At 44.0% G+C, this 17,509-nt stretch overlaps 1 protein-coding gene across 1 annotated transcript in view; it reads right to left on the bottom strand.

The window, feature by feature from the left end:
- Positions 1-17,509, bottom strand: part of VPS35L (VPS35 endosomal protein sorting factor like) — a 495,721-nt gene that overhangs the window by 454,853 nt on the left and 23,359 nt on the right. Inside the window, exon 2 of the mRNA XM_086940786.1 lies at positions 12,350-12,449. Within this exon, the coding sequence (XP_086796912.1) occupies positions 12,350-12,449 (100 nt within the window). The remainder of the gene's footprint in view (positions 1-12,349; positions 12,450-17,509) is intronic.

Raw genomic sequence — 17,509 nt, 5'->3', positions numbered from 1 at the left:
TTGATCCTGCGAATTCTTGCATATTTTCATCGAGTATAATATGTAAATGTAGGTGGCGCCAGTAACCTACAGACGGCTAGGTGGATGTAAGTGATATGTAGATGTTTAGAGTGAGAATGTGTCTGTAGGCAGTTTGTATAGACGGAATCGCGCTGCAGGATATCGGGATCTGTGTTTAAAATAATGTATGATGTTTGAGTGTGTTGGTGTTGGGTGGTGTTAGCCGTAAAAGTAATATAAATCCGAAGGTTTTTTTCTTTTTTTCAGAGGTGTAAATGCTATAAGAAAAATATCCCTGTAATAATTATAGATAACGTAATTTCAGTGCAACGCATAAAGAGTATTGTTGGACTTGGCCCTTTTCACAGAATTTTTTTTTGCTTTTCGCTCCCCTAATTCTGGAAGTCCCCCCTTGTAATGTAGTTGCATAGGCCCGGTGAGGTTAAAATGCCCTGGGTAATGTTAAAATCAATGCTAGGTGCAGGTGCCCTCTACCCTCAACATGGCTGCCACTGACCCCTGTTACTGCAGCGTGGTCTTGTTAAGGCGCATTCTAGTTGCCAGGAGCTGGCAGGGACCCCAAACATTGTTGCCATTCCAGCCTGCCCACAGTTAGAGTAGGGAAGCTCCTGGCACCTTCTAGAATAGGGGCGGAGCTTAGTTTTGCCACCTTAGAGGGTGGTCACCTGACCTGGGCCTATAAAAGCAAAGGGAGGGAAACTTTCCAGTCAGTTGGGGCATCACTGACCTGGGGAACCCACGCAGGAGATTTAGGCGGTAGGAGTGACAGGACTTAGGTGCTGCCTCTCAAGTTGAGTGAGGTACCCCGAGCTAGCCCACTGATCTGGCCCGGCGAGAGGGGAACCCAGGGACCATCTATAGTGACCTGCAGAGGAATCCTGCCTGCAGCCCTCAACTCAACCCCCCGCCCCCCTTCAAGTAACAAGAAACTGCTATTTACAAGGGCGCAAGAACCATCAAGCGCCGAGAAGAAAACCTAACTACCACAGGACTGCCGGGGATCAACCAGGTACTGGACTGTGCTGCGCCTGGGCTGTCCTGCCCAACTCCCCCTGACTGAATTGGCTGAATTGCTGTCCTGTCCTGAGGAAAGTGCCCCACTGAAGTGACTGCTAAGCGCCATCTCTGCGTAGCGCTAGCCTCCCGAACTGCTAATCTGCCTGAACTACCTATCTTGCTGGGACTGCTACATTGCCCGCCCTGCCTACTCAACGCTCTCCTACTGTGACCTGAGAAGCGCTGTCTTTGCCCCCTTGAGTAGCGCTGGATCTGCCGTCCTGCTGCCTGCCTGAGGTGCTACTTCTGCCCTGTGAGAAGCGCTACACAGCTTCTCAGCGCTGGGCCTGGAAGCGCTGTGTTCTTAAAAACTGCTCATGCCCCTGAGCGTGCGGGGATCTTCGAGGATATGGTGGCCCTGAAGCGCTATATCTGACAAGCGCTGTGCCACCAAAAGCGCCGCTCGACCTACCACTGAGCCGGCCTGCTCCCCGCTGCAGCCCCGTACCCTGGTGAGGCAACGACATCGCTGACTTCTGCCCTGGCGGCCACCGGTACCAGGAGAGGGCCGCCGGTGTGGGCCGCGCTCGGCCCGACTCTGTGAGGAGACGCCATGATCTTCGAGCAGGCCGCGCTAGGCCTGAAGCCGTCCCTCGCGTCATGTGACGGGGGAAGCAACGTCACTGGCCGCGCCCCCGCTTATCGCCGCGCAGCCATTGGCTGCTGTCGCCACACCCCGGGCCCCGCCTCCTGATTGGTTCCCGGGCCGTAGAATCCCCGGGAACAGCTCTGCGGCATTGGGGAGGGCTCCGAGAGAGTCCGAGCTCCCCCCCCCGCCCCCCCCCCCCCCATCTGCCACTGCAAGCCCCGGGCGGGGCGAAGACCACCAGGGAGCTCCCACTGCCGGCGACAGCCTAGAGAGGGCCCTGACCGGCCCCCCACAACGCCGGAGGGCTCCTAGAAGAGCACAAGCCCTCCCCCCAACCAACCAAACCTCCGCAAGGGCCTTGGAAAGGCCTAAGAGAGAAGGTAACCCCGGGGAGGTGGGCGGGAGGCCGGAGAAGGCCCCGAGTTTGCTCCCCCTCCCCCCCCCGGGGGAAAGTTCAAGTTGGGTCCCTTTGGCCTGGCCCTAATTACCCACAGAAGGCCCGGGGTTGGGCCAGAACATGAACTAAGCCCATTGGGGACCCCCTCAATTGGGCAGTAGGCCTGTGTTGACTGCATTGTAGAATGCCCCCCTGACTAGGGGAATAGTGAACACTGATGCAGAACTGCTTGTAGGAGATCGCCTAGGCCCCTGTTCTAATGATTGCACTAAGGTCCCCAGCCATGATTGGCAACAGTTAAAGGAAATGTTGATTCCTTACCTAATGGGAATAATGAAATGTTCACTTTGCTCCTTACTTTAATGAAATGTTTCATATGCATGAGCCAAGTTTATATGTTTAATGAGATGCTCTACCTACGGTCCATGAAATGTTTTATCCTTGCGTAAGGAAATGTTTCACTCTTAGCCTTATGCATAGCTCAACCTGGCTAATGAAGCCGTTCACTCCAGCTACTTGAACGTTTTACCCTGAATTAAATGTTTAGGCTCCTGATCAGGTGCCACCTCTTCATTGGTCCCTAGGCACCAGGTTTCTATAGGTTCAATGTGGTTATGTTTACCTAAGGGAATATTGATTCATGCTTGCTGGAACTTGATCTAAATACCTACTTCAGCTGGAAAGGATTCTGGAAGTGCTCTTCCTATTTATAAGAAATGTCTATACTGTGGCCCCATCTTTGATGAAATGTTCTCCCGGTGTCTCAGGTAATGGTTTTCTTATGTAAGGAAATGTTATTATTCCTGCCTGATTTCTAGGGAAATGTTTATTCTGACCCCATGCAATGTGTGCCTTCCGTAATGAAATGGCTATTCCTGATTAAGGAAAGGTTGGATCCTAAGTAATGAAATGCCCATGCCTGGTAGTGTAATAATTGAAACGTTAGTCTGACCTACTGACCTGGGATAAAGTTAAATGCTCACTTTTAGCCTCAAGCATGATTTACTCTGAGGCAATGAGATGCTCACTTTGCTGAATGCCTCGTTTATTAGTGCCTAATGGCATGTTTAGTGCTGAGTAAGGGCATGGTTATCCCCTGAATGAAAGGGTTGCTTTATAGGAGGAATATCTTACTAATTAAATATTTTACCCATGCTGGAGGCAATGTGTAAACTTACCTGATGATATGCTGGTTTATACCTAATGAAATTGTTATCTTTCCATAGGAAAATGTGAAGTAAGGAGATGCTAATTCTTTCATGAAATGTTTATTGCGACGTGTTACTGAGATATGTTAATCTGACTATTGAACTGCTCCCTTTACTCCCCTCTGAGGAAATGCTTTGATGAGTAACTGATACTGTGATTTTCCACTCCTGAACCTTAATCTTATATAAAAGTTATTTGATTTTTAATCAAGCTCCCTGGAGTGGCATCAGTCATTGCGTGCCTTTTATTGTCTCAGTGGATGCGTGTGCTGTGTAGTCACTTAACACCTAAGCTTTCGGGAGCCTACCTGCTCGTGCCAGGCTACCCCCGGGGAACTGGCGACCCCAGTTCTTACAAGTATGTAATCGCAAATAATGTTATATGTACAAATAGTTCCACTAATCTTTACCAACTTTGCTGCAGTAAGTCCAAATGATTTTTTTTTTGTTCCTACGCAAAGCGCACACTCTTCTTTAAAATACATGTTTTAAATTACTGCAAAAACCTACGTATAAGTGGGTCTGTGTGAACTTATATTTTTTTTGTCTGCAAGACACAAAGAAATCGTGCTGCAGCAGCATTAAAAATGTTTTACAACAATGAGCGCGTTCCGGTAGGCACTGGTGAAAAGTCCGCACCAGAGTGCACGTGATGCGCTAACCAACTCTTTTAAACACATCAATTCATGTCGCGTTTGCGCTATATAAAATTAGTAAGAGGGAGTGGCATATCCATGAAGTATGTGTAACAGATATTCTCATGCCAATACATAGGTAATACCACATATCTGAACGCATCAGGCATAAGCATCATCAGCTGCATAAACTATGGTGGGGCTCCTGCACTACTTTTACCTAGAACGTGGTGCTCCTTACACAGACTGGGCACAGCAGCATCTGTGCTTCCACAACTGGGATGACCCTACTTCCAATTGACGTTTTCCTGAAGGCAGCACATTCCTAAGCGGAGGCCCTGTCCTGGGCTTGCACCGTAATGCCATCTTACAACAAATGGCCCCCAAAATCGCAAGTAGCTGACCACAGACAAGTGGTTCAGTGAGTATTAAAATATTTCACAAATTTACTTTCATGTTCGAGTTTTCTCTCTACATATAAAGAAATGTATTAAAGGTGTTCATGTAAAAAATGTAGTCTGCAATATTTTTCCACGGTGGGGCACCGGTACAAACAAAGCCCCTGAATAATTGTGCACAAAGAACTGTCAAACCTGAAGACAGTTTGTGTTTCTTCGAACACTACTACCAAAAAAAAAAGTCTTCGCGGCTCGATGCGGTTTGGGAGGTGGGAGGGGAAGTAGGAGAGATAGGGATGAAAGCGCTAGCAGCCGCATGCTGGCAAATGGTGACCTGCAGAGCGCGTGAATGGGAAGAGCGGCCGTGGGAGGGAAGTAGGAGAGTGGTGGGGGGCGGGGAGCGGCAGACTTTGAAGTGTGATATGAGGCAGAGACAAATGGTGGTTTGTGACGTGGCTGGTTTGTGCACGTGCATAGATCACATGAACTGTGGCTAATCCGCCATTCGTAGACCGTTCTTTTGCCCTTACTATAATCTCCACCAGCAATGCGCAAGCGCATTGGCAGGCCGAGACCTAAAAAGGTGGCCTAACCCATATTTACAGACTATGTTTTCAACCAAAAAAAGAAACAGATAAAACAAAGCCTGCCTTCTGCCACTGGCCATGCCCACTCTTCTCCCTTTCAATGTTTCAATTAAAAGAACCAAAACTCTTACAGCTTGATGCGGACGTGAAAGTAGCAGGATGGGTTTGGGGCTGCGATACCACACACATATAGTTTGCAAAGTTTATGATTTTGACCAATAAAGATTTTTTTTTGAACTGCAGAGAGAGAATCCCAGTGCTCTATCTTATGCCCCATTTAGGAAGAGGGCCATGAAGAAGAAGTTGGGTTATTAAGGCCTTATCCAAACATGAATAGTGTATGGGCCACAGTGATGGGAGGGCTACTCTCTCTGATACACTTATTTAACCAGCTCACAACACATCATCGGGACAAACAGAGGAGGGGTACCTCCTGACCTCGACAGGCCAGCCTAAACTCAAAATGTTCAGAAGAAAAGCAATCCGCTGATCATCCCAGTAGGTGGACTTCAGACCTTGCTTGCATAAGAAATTGTTTTTCTAGACGAATACACAGACAAGACACAGGAAAGAGGTATATCTTGTTGGGAGCTTGTATAATTGTAGCGAGAAGCAAATTGTGCCATAACAGATTTACAAGGTACATGGAGAATGCAGAAAGAAATTCATTATTACAGTACGATTAAATAGTTTGTTTTAAAATCCCAAAACAAGAACATACAAGTGCAATCTGGAGGGTTACATGCAAGGCCATTCACATGAAGTTGTCGTTTTATTTACACCAACACACAATGTGAGCCTGACTGCAGAGAACAGATGATACATCACATCAAAGAGAAAAGATCAGTCAGTCACTATATTGTCCAAACAGCAACACACTGCGTAAAAAGCAATATATGTCTAGGACATAACAACTCGTGTGGCCCCCCAAAATTCTGAAATGAAAGCTTGCAACCCTTAGTTAAGATCCAGGCCCATGCCCACACTCATAGAGCACATTTCCTACCACCCCGTGCTCTCTGGTTGGTTCCATGGGCATAGCATAACTTGAGAATTGCAGGCCTTTACCTTTATTTCCTGTACTACAATATGGCTGTGATAAAAACATCCACAAATGCCCATATTTACTGCTTGCCTTCCCAAGTGGCATTAGACATGGTAGGCAATGACACATTCTGAACATTAGAATACAGAGCCATTAAAAGATTATCTTATTTTCTATCCACATTTGAGTAAATGATGCTGAGTTTTAAAGAAGAGTCCTATCACAAATGCTATTTCATCCAGTTTTCAATGAGTGGAGGGCCCACGAGAGTGGATCGCAGTGAACAGCATCTTTCCCTAGAACACAAACAATACTAGATTTCCTCAAGAGTGCATTCCACCAATGATGTTGGAGTGGCAAAGGAAAGTCTAGCAGTATTTAGAGTTGGAAGGCAACACATCCCCAAGCTATCAGTAAAAGAGCTGCAGACTGTCCTGTCACACAGACTGCAGTTGGATCTCGCTAGAACCACAAATTGGCATTGTTACTGCTTACATAGAGCACTACCAGGAACTACTTTGCACTAAAAGCTTAAAACAAGACATGAACAAATCTCAAACTACAGGGATGGGTATATCAAACAGCGAGTGGTGCAGCGGCACTTCTAACCAAAGCTTTCTTTAATGCAACGACTAAGCTTCTAGGACTTTTACAAGCAACGCATTTCAAAGTCTTTGCCAAAAGAAAAAGATGTTGCAGCCACCGTGGGTAATACATGTGACAGGAAAAATTGATGAACACATAAATGTGAGTTAATGAGCTCTAATCCCAATGTTGCACTGGTGACCGAAATGGCAATGCAAAGGAGCCAATACCATCTATTTTAAAAAATACATTTAATAAAATGTCCTTAGCTGCAAAAAGCCCAGACCATTGGGTTTATGTGCCAGCGGGAAACGTTAAAGCACACTGGCACAGAGGCCAAGCAGGAACTGATCAATGATGTCATGGCCACTGGGTCATTTTCAATAAGGATAAAGTGGGTGTATTATGCAAACATTCTAATTCATTGTATACATATAACCGGTTGTTCACACACACAGAGTCCACCAACATAACCAACTGGGCTAGCACAGAAACTCCCAAAATGTGAAAAATAAAAATTAAAAAAAAATTAAAAAACGCAACCACAATAGAGTATACCCTCACTTAACATTCTGGTTCCCAAAAACAGTAAAGGGTTCCATGGAAAAGAGGGAGGAAAGGGGCTATACAGTAACATCATACTATCCATATAGCAGCCCCGAAATGAGGAGACACCTCATGAGGCATTTAAACATTTATTTCAGAGGGCACTCTCCTACAACAGAAGGGGGCAAACATTAAATAGCCCATAGCACCAACTTTGGTATTTATAACCAATAGTGCTGCTTCAGTGATATCCCAGCAATTTCTGCATCCAGCATGTTGAGTGCCCTTAAAAATCCACAGCCTCCCTCCACTTGGAACAAGAAATAAACCGGATCTTCAGGGATGATCTTGAGCCTTGCCAGAACTAATACCGAGGCACCATAACCTCGGGAAATCACTTAATTTTAATCTCTTTTGTAGCTCCTGTCTCCCTGCAGAGTCGCCCGACTTAAATCCGAAAATACGCAGGACTTCTGTCCCTGCAGGTAGGGGGTTGGGTTTTTAAGTGCAGCTCTCGTAGCTCAGCAAGGGTTGCACTGGAGTCCAAACCTTTATTAAATGTGCCATTTGTGAGCAGCCCCCGAAAGTGCACACTGTGACTGGACTTTAGGCGGTCCCCCAGCACCTCTGACTGAGAAATCTTTATTTTAGATGCGGTGGATCTTCACCTTCTGCTAGGTGGGAGCTCAGAATCCGGCGGAAAACACCTAGTAGAGTAGTTTCCTGTGATTCCACTTTCATTTCTAGCTGTGTGAGAAAGAAAACAACATGAAGCTCACAGGAATTCTGTGTCTGGTCATCTCTTGCCTTCTTTCTGAGCCTCTCCTGTGCAGCCACTGAAACATCCCAAAAGGATGTTATCTCTGCATAATTGCCCACACTTGTCAAACTACTGGTTTAATTTCATCTTGTAGGCAATTGAGTCAGCCTTGCTGTAAGGCAGCAGGCTGCAACAGGTTGAACTGATATTGTTGAACTGATATTAGGTGGTGGTTTGATGATCAAGGCCTTTGTGGGAAATAGCGCCACTTTCTTGGTTATTTCCTGAATTTTGTCAGATATCAGGTACATCAACATTTCTTGGTCCCTCCTAACCTGGTACATCATCATCGTCTGCTTACATAAGATGTTTCTCATTCCTGCATATTAGGAACAAAATTTACTGAAGGCTCTCATGACCTCTTTCCTTTTGCACAGTAATTCTACAAAGTTTTTGATCTTTTCATTTACTCAATTACCTAAGCTTATGTTGGATTGCTTTGTCAAAGGCAATTATTTTATCTTGTAAGAGCCCTGTATAATCATGTTGGGGTGTTGGAAAATAACGATTTACAACAGTTTCAAATTTTCTTCGAGTTTTATTTTTGGGACATTGTCCTCATTAGAAAGGAAAATCAGTTGTGGTGGCTCATTGATAATAGCCTTCTCAACACACTTATAACCAATCTTAACTGTTAGACATGCCAGTCCTAGGGGGGTCTTTTCCCGTTTCCCTCGATATTTCGCTGAAATTCGTTTTAGTTGGCCTTAGGACTCTGTGCATTTTAACAATGCTACCAGTGCTGAAGTGCTTGAGCTCACTCCCCTAAATCTGGTAAAACTGGTGTACATGTGATTGGCATATTTAATTTACTTATAAGTCCCTTGTAGAGTGGTATACCATATTCCAAGAGCCTGTAAATTAAATTCTAATAGCGGACCTAAATAACTTATTGTGTCACCCATTTAAGTAGCCCCTTAAAACATTACCAAGGCCTGCCACTGCAGCCTGAATGCAGTTTTAAACTGCTCATTCGACTTGGCAATACAGCAGCCTTATCAAGCCTTAAAATGCCCTTCTATTGCATTCAAGCTGCCCATGAGGTAGGCCCAAAGTAGTACATATGGCAGGGTGCATTGTAATTTAAAGACTGGAATCGTACTGGGAGGGAAATAACTCCTAAATTCGTGTTTCACTACTGCAAGGCTTGCTGTCCCATTAGATAACATTTTGCGGACTTAACAACAAGTGCTAACTTTTTGATGGAGGACAGATAGGGATTTCACGTTTGGCATCTATGAAACTGTAATAAAAAATTATCTTTTATGGTAAAGTCAGATTTTAAATTACAATTTTGAAAATGCCAGTTTTAGAAGGTTGGCGTTTTTCTGCCCATGCGATTTGGTGTCTGCAGCCTGTCCTATGTCACATTACTGTGTGTAGTTGGCAGTTGGACTTTATTCCTCCCAGATAGTCACACAACAGAGGGATTAGGTGTGCCTGAATGGGCCATCAACTGGCGGGGTGCTAAAAGTGCTCAGATAACCAAAATCCAAAACTTACACTTAGAATTATTTTGGCTAAAAACTGTTCTGAGAACTGAGAGAAGACAGACTATCCTGCTGCTCTATATATCTGCCCAGAGTTCATCGCCGGATAGCACGACTTCGCAGATGCTCCCACTATGTTCTTCTCCGCAGCTGCAGATCGTGTTTAAAGGTCCTTCACAAAATGGGTATCTGGCATCCTGGAACTCTAATTGGCTACACCCTCTTGCATCATCCCGCTGGACATTTTCAACTTCCAAAAAAGCAACTAAATTTGAATGTAGAAATCTTCACTTGTGTCTTCATCCAGAGGCTCCCCGACCACGATGTTTCTTTCTTGGACACCGCCTGCAGCCTTGCCCCGCTAAACTTTACCTTCTCAGAGTGTTTTCATTCAAAATGTATTCTAAGTCCGAAAAGAAGCCCCGATCAGGCCCAATCAACTCCTTGTATCAAACCTGTGCGCCATCCTGTGCCATGTTTTTGAACTTTGACCCGGTCTTGTGCGACTAGATGTCAGTGCTTGTTACACTGATCTTTTAAAAGCTAGTTGTTACTAATAACTTCAAAAATTCATGAATTGAATTTTGGCATTTTGGTGTCAAATTGTTTATTGGAATTTACTCTTTTTTTCTAAATTGGTGTGGAATTTAATTATTTCCCTGTGCGGCGTCTTTGTGGGGCGGTGTCTACTTGCTCTCAGAGCAGGGGTCAGGAGTGTTCTGTACTCCCTATGTGAGCATGAGGGGAGACATCGTTTACAACAAATGTGCTACCACGCATTCCATTATATCGCGGTCGTTACGACGACTGCGTTGTTACATCGCAAACCATTACAGAGCAAGTCGTTACAATGACTTGCTGTAGGGGGCAGAAAGTGGTGGATTTAAAATCCAACACCATCCCTACTGTTACACAGACTGGAGTTGGAATAGTAAATTCTACTATTCCAACAAAAAGTGCCTCCTACAGCAAGCCGTTGTAACAACTTGCGTTGTAATGTTGTGCGATGTAACAACGCAGTCGTTGTAACAACCATGTTGTAATGGCATGCGATGTATCGCATGAGCTGTAACGTCGCATATTGGCGCATGAGTGATGGCCGAACAGTTGTGAGCACATAGCATGTACTTCATGCAGCTGCATTACAGTCTGCGTGGAGAACATGCCCACCCCTCCACCCCCTGGCTGAGCGCCATGTCACAACGCTCAGACCAATCCCATTGTTGCATTGCAGCATTGTGACTGGCTGCGGGGAGTGTGGGAGCCCTGGTGCTTCCTGCTTCCTGTTTCCCCCAAGGAGCCAGGAAGAGGACACAGGCGAGGAGGTGGCGGCGGCCAAAAAGTTATTTTTTTTCATTTTATTTAACCCGATCCACCCCACCCCGTCCCACTGCTGCTTCCAGATAGCAGCCACCATTGCTGCCAGGGATTGTGGCTGTTCCTTTATCAGGGCTGAAAACCCAGACAACCAACAATCTAATTTCTAACACTAACCATAACTTCCCTCTAACTGTAGTTTTTCTTTAAGTGAATGTGTTTTTGAAACGATATACTAAACGTAACTGCATTGGAATCATTCCCTTTCGCCCAGGCCCGGTGACGAATGCACAGCTGGTGGCAAAGTGCCCCACCCCTTATGCAAGACCTTTGGGCAGCCAAGCAGAGACTGGCCTCCTTTATTATTTTTGGGGGGAGGGGAGGTGGGGGGAGGGTCGTACATCACATTTTGGTTTTACAAACCAACAGGAAACAAGGTAGGGGTCCTTGTTGGACCACCCAAGGGTCTGTGGATCCAGTACCGGGTATGCAAACCCTGTGGAAGGTACAAAATGCATCCACGATCCATTACTGGGGGTTTGTTGACCTCAAGGGAGGGTTTGCTGACCTTGTGGCCCTCATTGTCTCCTTCATTTTACAATTTCAGGATGCAGGGATGGAGTCCCTGCATCTGGTGACTGCAACATTTTTTTCAAGTTGCAGTCAGCCAATCAGAGTTGTGTGTCTTTATAATCTGTTTTGAGTCAGAAGACAAAAATGGACACGGCAGAGAAAGCTCTTCCATACAATCAGATTGGAGTATTTTCTTTTAAAAATAAGGAGCCTAAGTATCAGAGATTTCTCTAACTTGACAAGCAAGTCGCATGAATTTCAGGAGTTCTGAAGACACCTTCATAACACGAACATCTCAAAAACTACTAAACATATTTACATTAAATCAAGCAGAGCCAGTTCCCGGAGTAAAGCTATAATTTTGCCTAGTCTGGTGAGATTCTCTTCAGTTGTTTTTTCCTATAGAAGGATGTGAAGATACCTATAGGAGATAAAATGGCAAAGGCCACTTTTTTACATAGAATGTGAATTACCTTGTAGCAGACACACCATCATTAAATATTTCTCTACATGTATCTCTAAAATACGTTTTGAAAACCTTTGCAGCGGGTGTAATGGATTATGAAATTTACATAAATCGAAAAATCAATACTGCATACGACATATTTAATAAATGCAACTGTAAACAGATTTAACGTTATCTGATCGTAGAAGGATATAGCATTTTGCTATTGTGACACTAACCAGAGCAAAGGTAATAAAACACATTCAAAAAGGCATAGATGGTAGCACAATTTACAGTGTTAATATCATGATCTCAGCACTATTCCAAAAACATCAGTGATAAAGAATTCGGCGACAGAGTGATCCAAAGCCACTTGTATTGGCAAAAAAACGATTTATGACAACAACAAAAAAACACAATACAGATGGGGCACAGTTTAGAGCCAGTAAAGTACAACAGAGATCTTACTGTGATGAGTTTCAAAGGATGATAGTCTCCAAAAACATCAGTGATGAAGAATTCGGCGACAGAGGGATCCGAAGCCACTTGTATTGGCAAAAAAACGATTTATGACAAAAAAAAACACAATACAGATGGGGCACAGTTCAGAGCCAGTAAAGTACAACAGAGATCTTACTGTGATGAGTTTCAAAGGATGATAGTCCCCATAATCCACAGCAACTCTCTCTGGTCTGCACGACTCCAGTTCTGCAACATAGTTCCTGAACCGTGAATGCCTACAAGAAGGAGAAAACAAATCAAAATATTTAAACTTAAAGTTTACTATGACTTTCTTGTCATTCTATCCACTAGAAAATTCAAAAATTATATACAGGCAAGACATTCTATGCAAGGACATTTGTTGGTTTCTTGTTTTGCTCATTGACTTCTAAAACCCTGCATTCCACAAAGTATTGCATTTTTGAGAAATTGTCACATCATCAATCTAATATTATACAGTACTAATATATTCAATGGCTATATACCAACATATGCACAGCATAGAGATAATCGAGGCAAGTTGAATCACATACATTGTTTTCCCACCACGGAAACAAATTACATTTATGCCAAGAATGAATTTAGACGTTTGATTTTTAGTATTGGATTAAAATCTCTAGGCAGTGAGCTCCACCTCAGAAATGCAAATAAACCTATACCAATGTATCAGAGTACTAAAGTTGCTCAGTCGAGCGAGAAGGGAGTTCAGACTGCATGCCTTGGGACAAAAAGACCTCTAGCTGGATTTTGTTAACAGGGTGCCAATTTTATGAACAATTTGGGAAGTGCAGTAATTTTGCCTTCAAACATCAGCTAATCAGTTGCTGAAAATATACACATCAAATACAAGCTTTTCTTTTTAGATAAACAAACTCGGGTCCCTCAAATAAACCTTGTAATGTTTTAAAACAAAAACAGCACTTTTTTGCCTGGAAATTGCAGTTTTTCATTTTTATTACACACACATTTGGGCACCCAAACGAACAGTTTATATTTTCGTGAGAGTGGATGCTAACAGCAACCTTTCACCATGTTACTAGAGGACCATGATGTACTTTGGGGACTATTGAAATAAGGTAAGTGTTACTCACGTTGTTGTTGTTTTTTTAGCAGAGATACATTTTGTCTTGCTTTGCAAACTATTCACCTTGTGCTTACCGCTGCTAAATTTTATTCTCTAATCACCCAGGCAACCTTGTGGTTACAGATATACTCAAGTGGTAGGAAACAATGAATGCTGGCTGTGATCATAGCTCTCTGATGTGTCCTGTTTTAGAGGCTGTGACCACTGCGACCAAGTACAATGAGTTTCCCCATTTGGTAGTATTAGCCAAGTAGTACCCCTTTTAACCTTCCTCATATCATATTGCCTACGGGGATATAAATCTGACTTCAGTGCTTAATTTGTATTTAACAAAAAGTGCCAAGGATCTAGTCGGCAGGCCACTGAAGCTTGCACCACACACTGCCTTTGTCATGCTGCCAATTATAGTAACACCACAACTACTAACCATCACACTCCTACACATGGGACAATTCAGACTATTTCAGGTCCTCAAATTATAAGAATGGCTTGGGCAGCAGGTAATGGCCATTTTATTGTATATTTAATTATTAATAAACTACTGTTGTGGTCATCTCTAAATTAGCCAGACCGCACTACCATGTGGCAGACTGTCACAATCGCCCGTGTTCACAATTAAGTGGCGGTGCCGAGCACCGGAAACCACCAGCTTAACTTAAGCACAGTGTGACTTATATAACCAACTGTGCTGCAAAGTAAGGACATTCATGAATGGAGCGGCGCAGATGTTCCAGACGACTGGTGAGCATGTTGCAGCGTGAGTCGCAAAGTTTGTAGCCATAGATGGTGCAAGTCAAAGCTGGGTTCATTAGAGTATAGTAGTGAGTGAGACTGCATGCTTGAAATTAACATGTTTTCTGAGTAGCAATGCAAGCGTGGAGCTGTTGAGGGGGCGCATCCTTATGAATCGTACTCCAGCTATCCATCCCTAGTTAGGGAGAGGCAGGGGATGTTATTCTCCAAGAAGCACTTAGCAGAGGTCGGGGATGCCTCGAGGTGAGTAAATACTCCTGTAAGGCCAATGGTGGGATAGGCCAGAACGAGGCTGACTAGAGCTATCGAAGGGCAGATTTCCCCAGTGCAACCCAACATTTTTGAAGTCCTCGCAGCGTGCAAAATCAAACTAGAGTACTGAACTGAAGCAAGCTGTATTCCTCAGTCTCCTATTATAACAATAAGTGAGAGAAAAAAAGGTCACCACTGTGTGGCCTCCAACCCAAATGGGTGAGTATTACAAAAGTATGCCTCCAGCCCACTGTCCAGAGAGATTAATGCCTCAGATTTAGCGTGAAGATCGTACATATTACTGATTTCACCACAGGAAGCCGTGGTGAAGACACTGGTGAATTTATGAAGTACCCAGAGACAGTTAATCCCTTCCCCAGCTTAGACATAGCTTGTCTCGTCACATTTGTGTCGTCCTTTGTCACTCACGAAAAGGAAGATGAAAGATTGCCCTTGAGGACTCAAAGGATGTAAGAAATAGTTTATTTCAGGGAGCAACCCATAATACTATGCATTATAACAATGAAGCATATTGAACATAAGCAGATTTAATAACCTTTTAATTACCTTAAAATTTAGAAACATTCAAAGATATACATTTTAAAAATCAGCACATTTATCTAATAAAATCAGGAAAGCATAACAATTAGAAACAGGAAGTCAGAATCCCTTTTAGGGAGCCACAGGCACGCTTGAGTTACTGGGCCCAATCATGGGGGTTGAAGACTTTCACTCCTGATGCCCAGGCATCCGACCTACTACGGGATCCGAGCAACAGGACCATGGTCTAGCCCTTCAGCACTTTACTTGGTGGTATAGCATGGGTCGAGCTGTCCATGGCTTCTTTGGGGGGGTGGTGTGGTGGGGGAAAGGGGTGTAGGTTCAAGGAGTATACAGGCTCATTATTCAAAAACATGCGGAGCAACCCAAATAATGAAGGTCCAGTCAGATAATTGCTTTTCTGAAAAGTATGTATATATGAACAGAATGAAATACGGTTTAACACACGCTCTTGTAAGGCCGGCACTCTAGTTTTTGAGTCCCACTTCCCTATCTAATGACGGTGGTTATTTCCCTTTCATGTAAGGCAACATTCAGGTTTGGACCTGCTAGCGAGTACAAGTCTTATAAGTTCCACAATGGCTTTATAGAAGTCAGAGTATCACAGAAACTTAGCACATCAGTCAGAACAAGCTCCCCCTGATGCTCGAGGACCCAGTAATCAGTTTTACCTGCTGTCGCTTAAATTACAATACGGAAGGGCTGGGCACGAGTCAGCTGTCAGATGGTGAGCAAAAGTTTGGATGCTCGGGGTAAGGCGGAAGGTGTTCACAGTGCTCCCCTGGTGGCATGTTAAGTTTTCCTGAGTCCAGCTGCAGGTCTCTGTGCTTCTGGGTTTGTGTGTCTGAGTCGATGCGCTGGTTCCATGGGTCACAATCCACTACTCTTCCCTTACACATGCTGCTCCAGGGCGGCAGCCCTCATTCTTAATCCACCTGGCATCCAGGGTTGCAAACAGCAGCTTCCAAGCTACGGCCCCTCCCCTGGACAAGGCACTACACTCTTCATCACTGGGCCTCATTCTGGAACATATAAACCAGGATGGACTCAACCATGTTCCAGGGACCACTAAGGATAATGTCAAATGTACGGTTCTAGGATAAAAATACATCAGGGCAACCCAGTTTCCCTTTACTATTGGGTGTCTTCAGTAATGTTAAAAGATTAGACGCTGTAGGTGCTTAAGGGTATTCATTTCCTGCATTAATACCCTTATGCAACCATATTGTCCAATTTCTAGACACCCCATCAGACATAATCCTAAATGCTTCCAGGAACATAGTTGAGTGCATTCTGGTTTATAGGGTCCAGGATGAGACCGATGATGAAGTGTGCCACTAATAGAGTGGGTGAGGGTCTAAATGAACAAAAAATATATTTTCTCTAGTGGGTTCTCATTCACTTTAAACTTTCAAAAGGTTTGCTGTACTTGGAAAATTAATTGGCCTATAGGATACCCATGAGTATATATGATTAACTAGGGAGACTGTATTCAGTATTCTCATATAAAGTTCCCTCTCCCCTTCCCAGGCATAGTTAGGTAGATATGGGACAACAAGCAATTCGTTTAAAATAAGGAGCCACACACCCTTTTATGATGATGCCCAACTTTGGGTCTGCAACCAGGGGCCAAATCAAAAGCAGCGGTACACAGTTAAAAGAAACATATACCACAGATGGTATAAGTATTCACACTGTAATATCGAGTAGCAACAGCCTAAACCGAGCAGGTAAGAGTGGTGGGGCGGTGAGGCCGGGGGGGGGGGGGGGGGGTGATTCCAACAGACGACGATGAGGGAAAATTAAATAAATAATTTGCCTTCGGCGGAGACTGTCAAAATCCACCCCACCGCTCTTACCTGCATGGGACGCAGCTGAGTAGTAGGACATTTTCTGAGGTATGCAACTGGCAAAAACATACCACAACAACGATGTTAACTGGCGGCAATAACCAATTTATCTATATATCTGGGTATACACCTGGAGAGCCCCAACCTCATTTCCCCAAAATATTTTGTCGATATTGTGTAGAATATCCCTTGCATAGTTTTGAGAGCTATACCAATACAATAAGGGCACATCAAAGACACTTCTGAGGCTCTAGTAAAATGCACAATTGGGGCGTGAGAATATTTAACATTTGTATCACTGAGGGGTAAACTTGGTGTGAAAATAACTGGACTAGAATCGGAAAGTATAGTGAACTTGAATAAAAGCCTGCTTATTTTAACAGTCCTCTAAATTAGTGGTTCCCAAACTGTGGTCTGTTACACATTTTAAGGGGGTCTGCCTGCAGCAGTTTTAAAGCACTGCAAAGCTCCTTGAATAATCAGCAGTTTTCAGGCAACAATACAAGTGTCAAGATAACTCCGGTGATCAATGTACCTGCAGGAGAGAGAAGGGAGTTTTGTCCAGCGGCAGCTTTGATTCATCTACAGTATCGCAGATGGTTAATATGCATGCTGCAAAGAACATGTACCATGCATTTAAAACAACAGTATTTTATATGCTCAGCTCAGCAGGTTAGTGCTTTTGTCACAGAGATTCTTATGCTATTGTGCAGTTCATAAATTACAATTGTAATCTAGCACAGCGAGCTATGAATGGCCATCACAGAGCTGACTGTAAAATGCATGGTACAAGTTA

Source organism: Lissotriton vulgaris, chromosome 10, assembly GCF_964263255.1.
Source record: "Lissotriton vulgaris chromosome 10, aLisVul1.2, whole genome shotgun sequence".
Lineage (NCBI taxonomy): Eukaryota > Metazoa > Chordata > Amphibia > Caudata > Salamandridae > Lissotriton > Lissotriton vulgaris.
The sequence above is the reverse complement of the archived record's forward strand: the minus strand, read 5'-3'. Positions and strand labels throughout refer to the sequence as shown.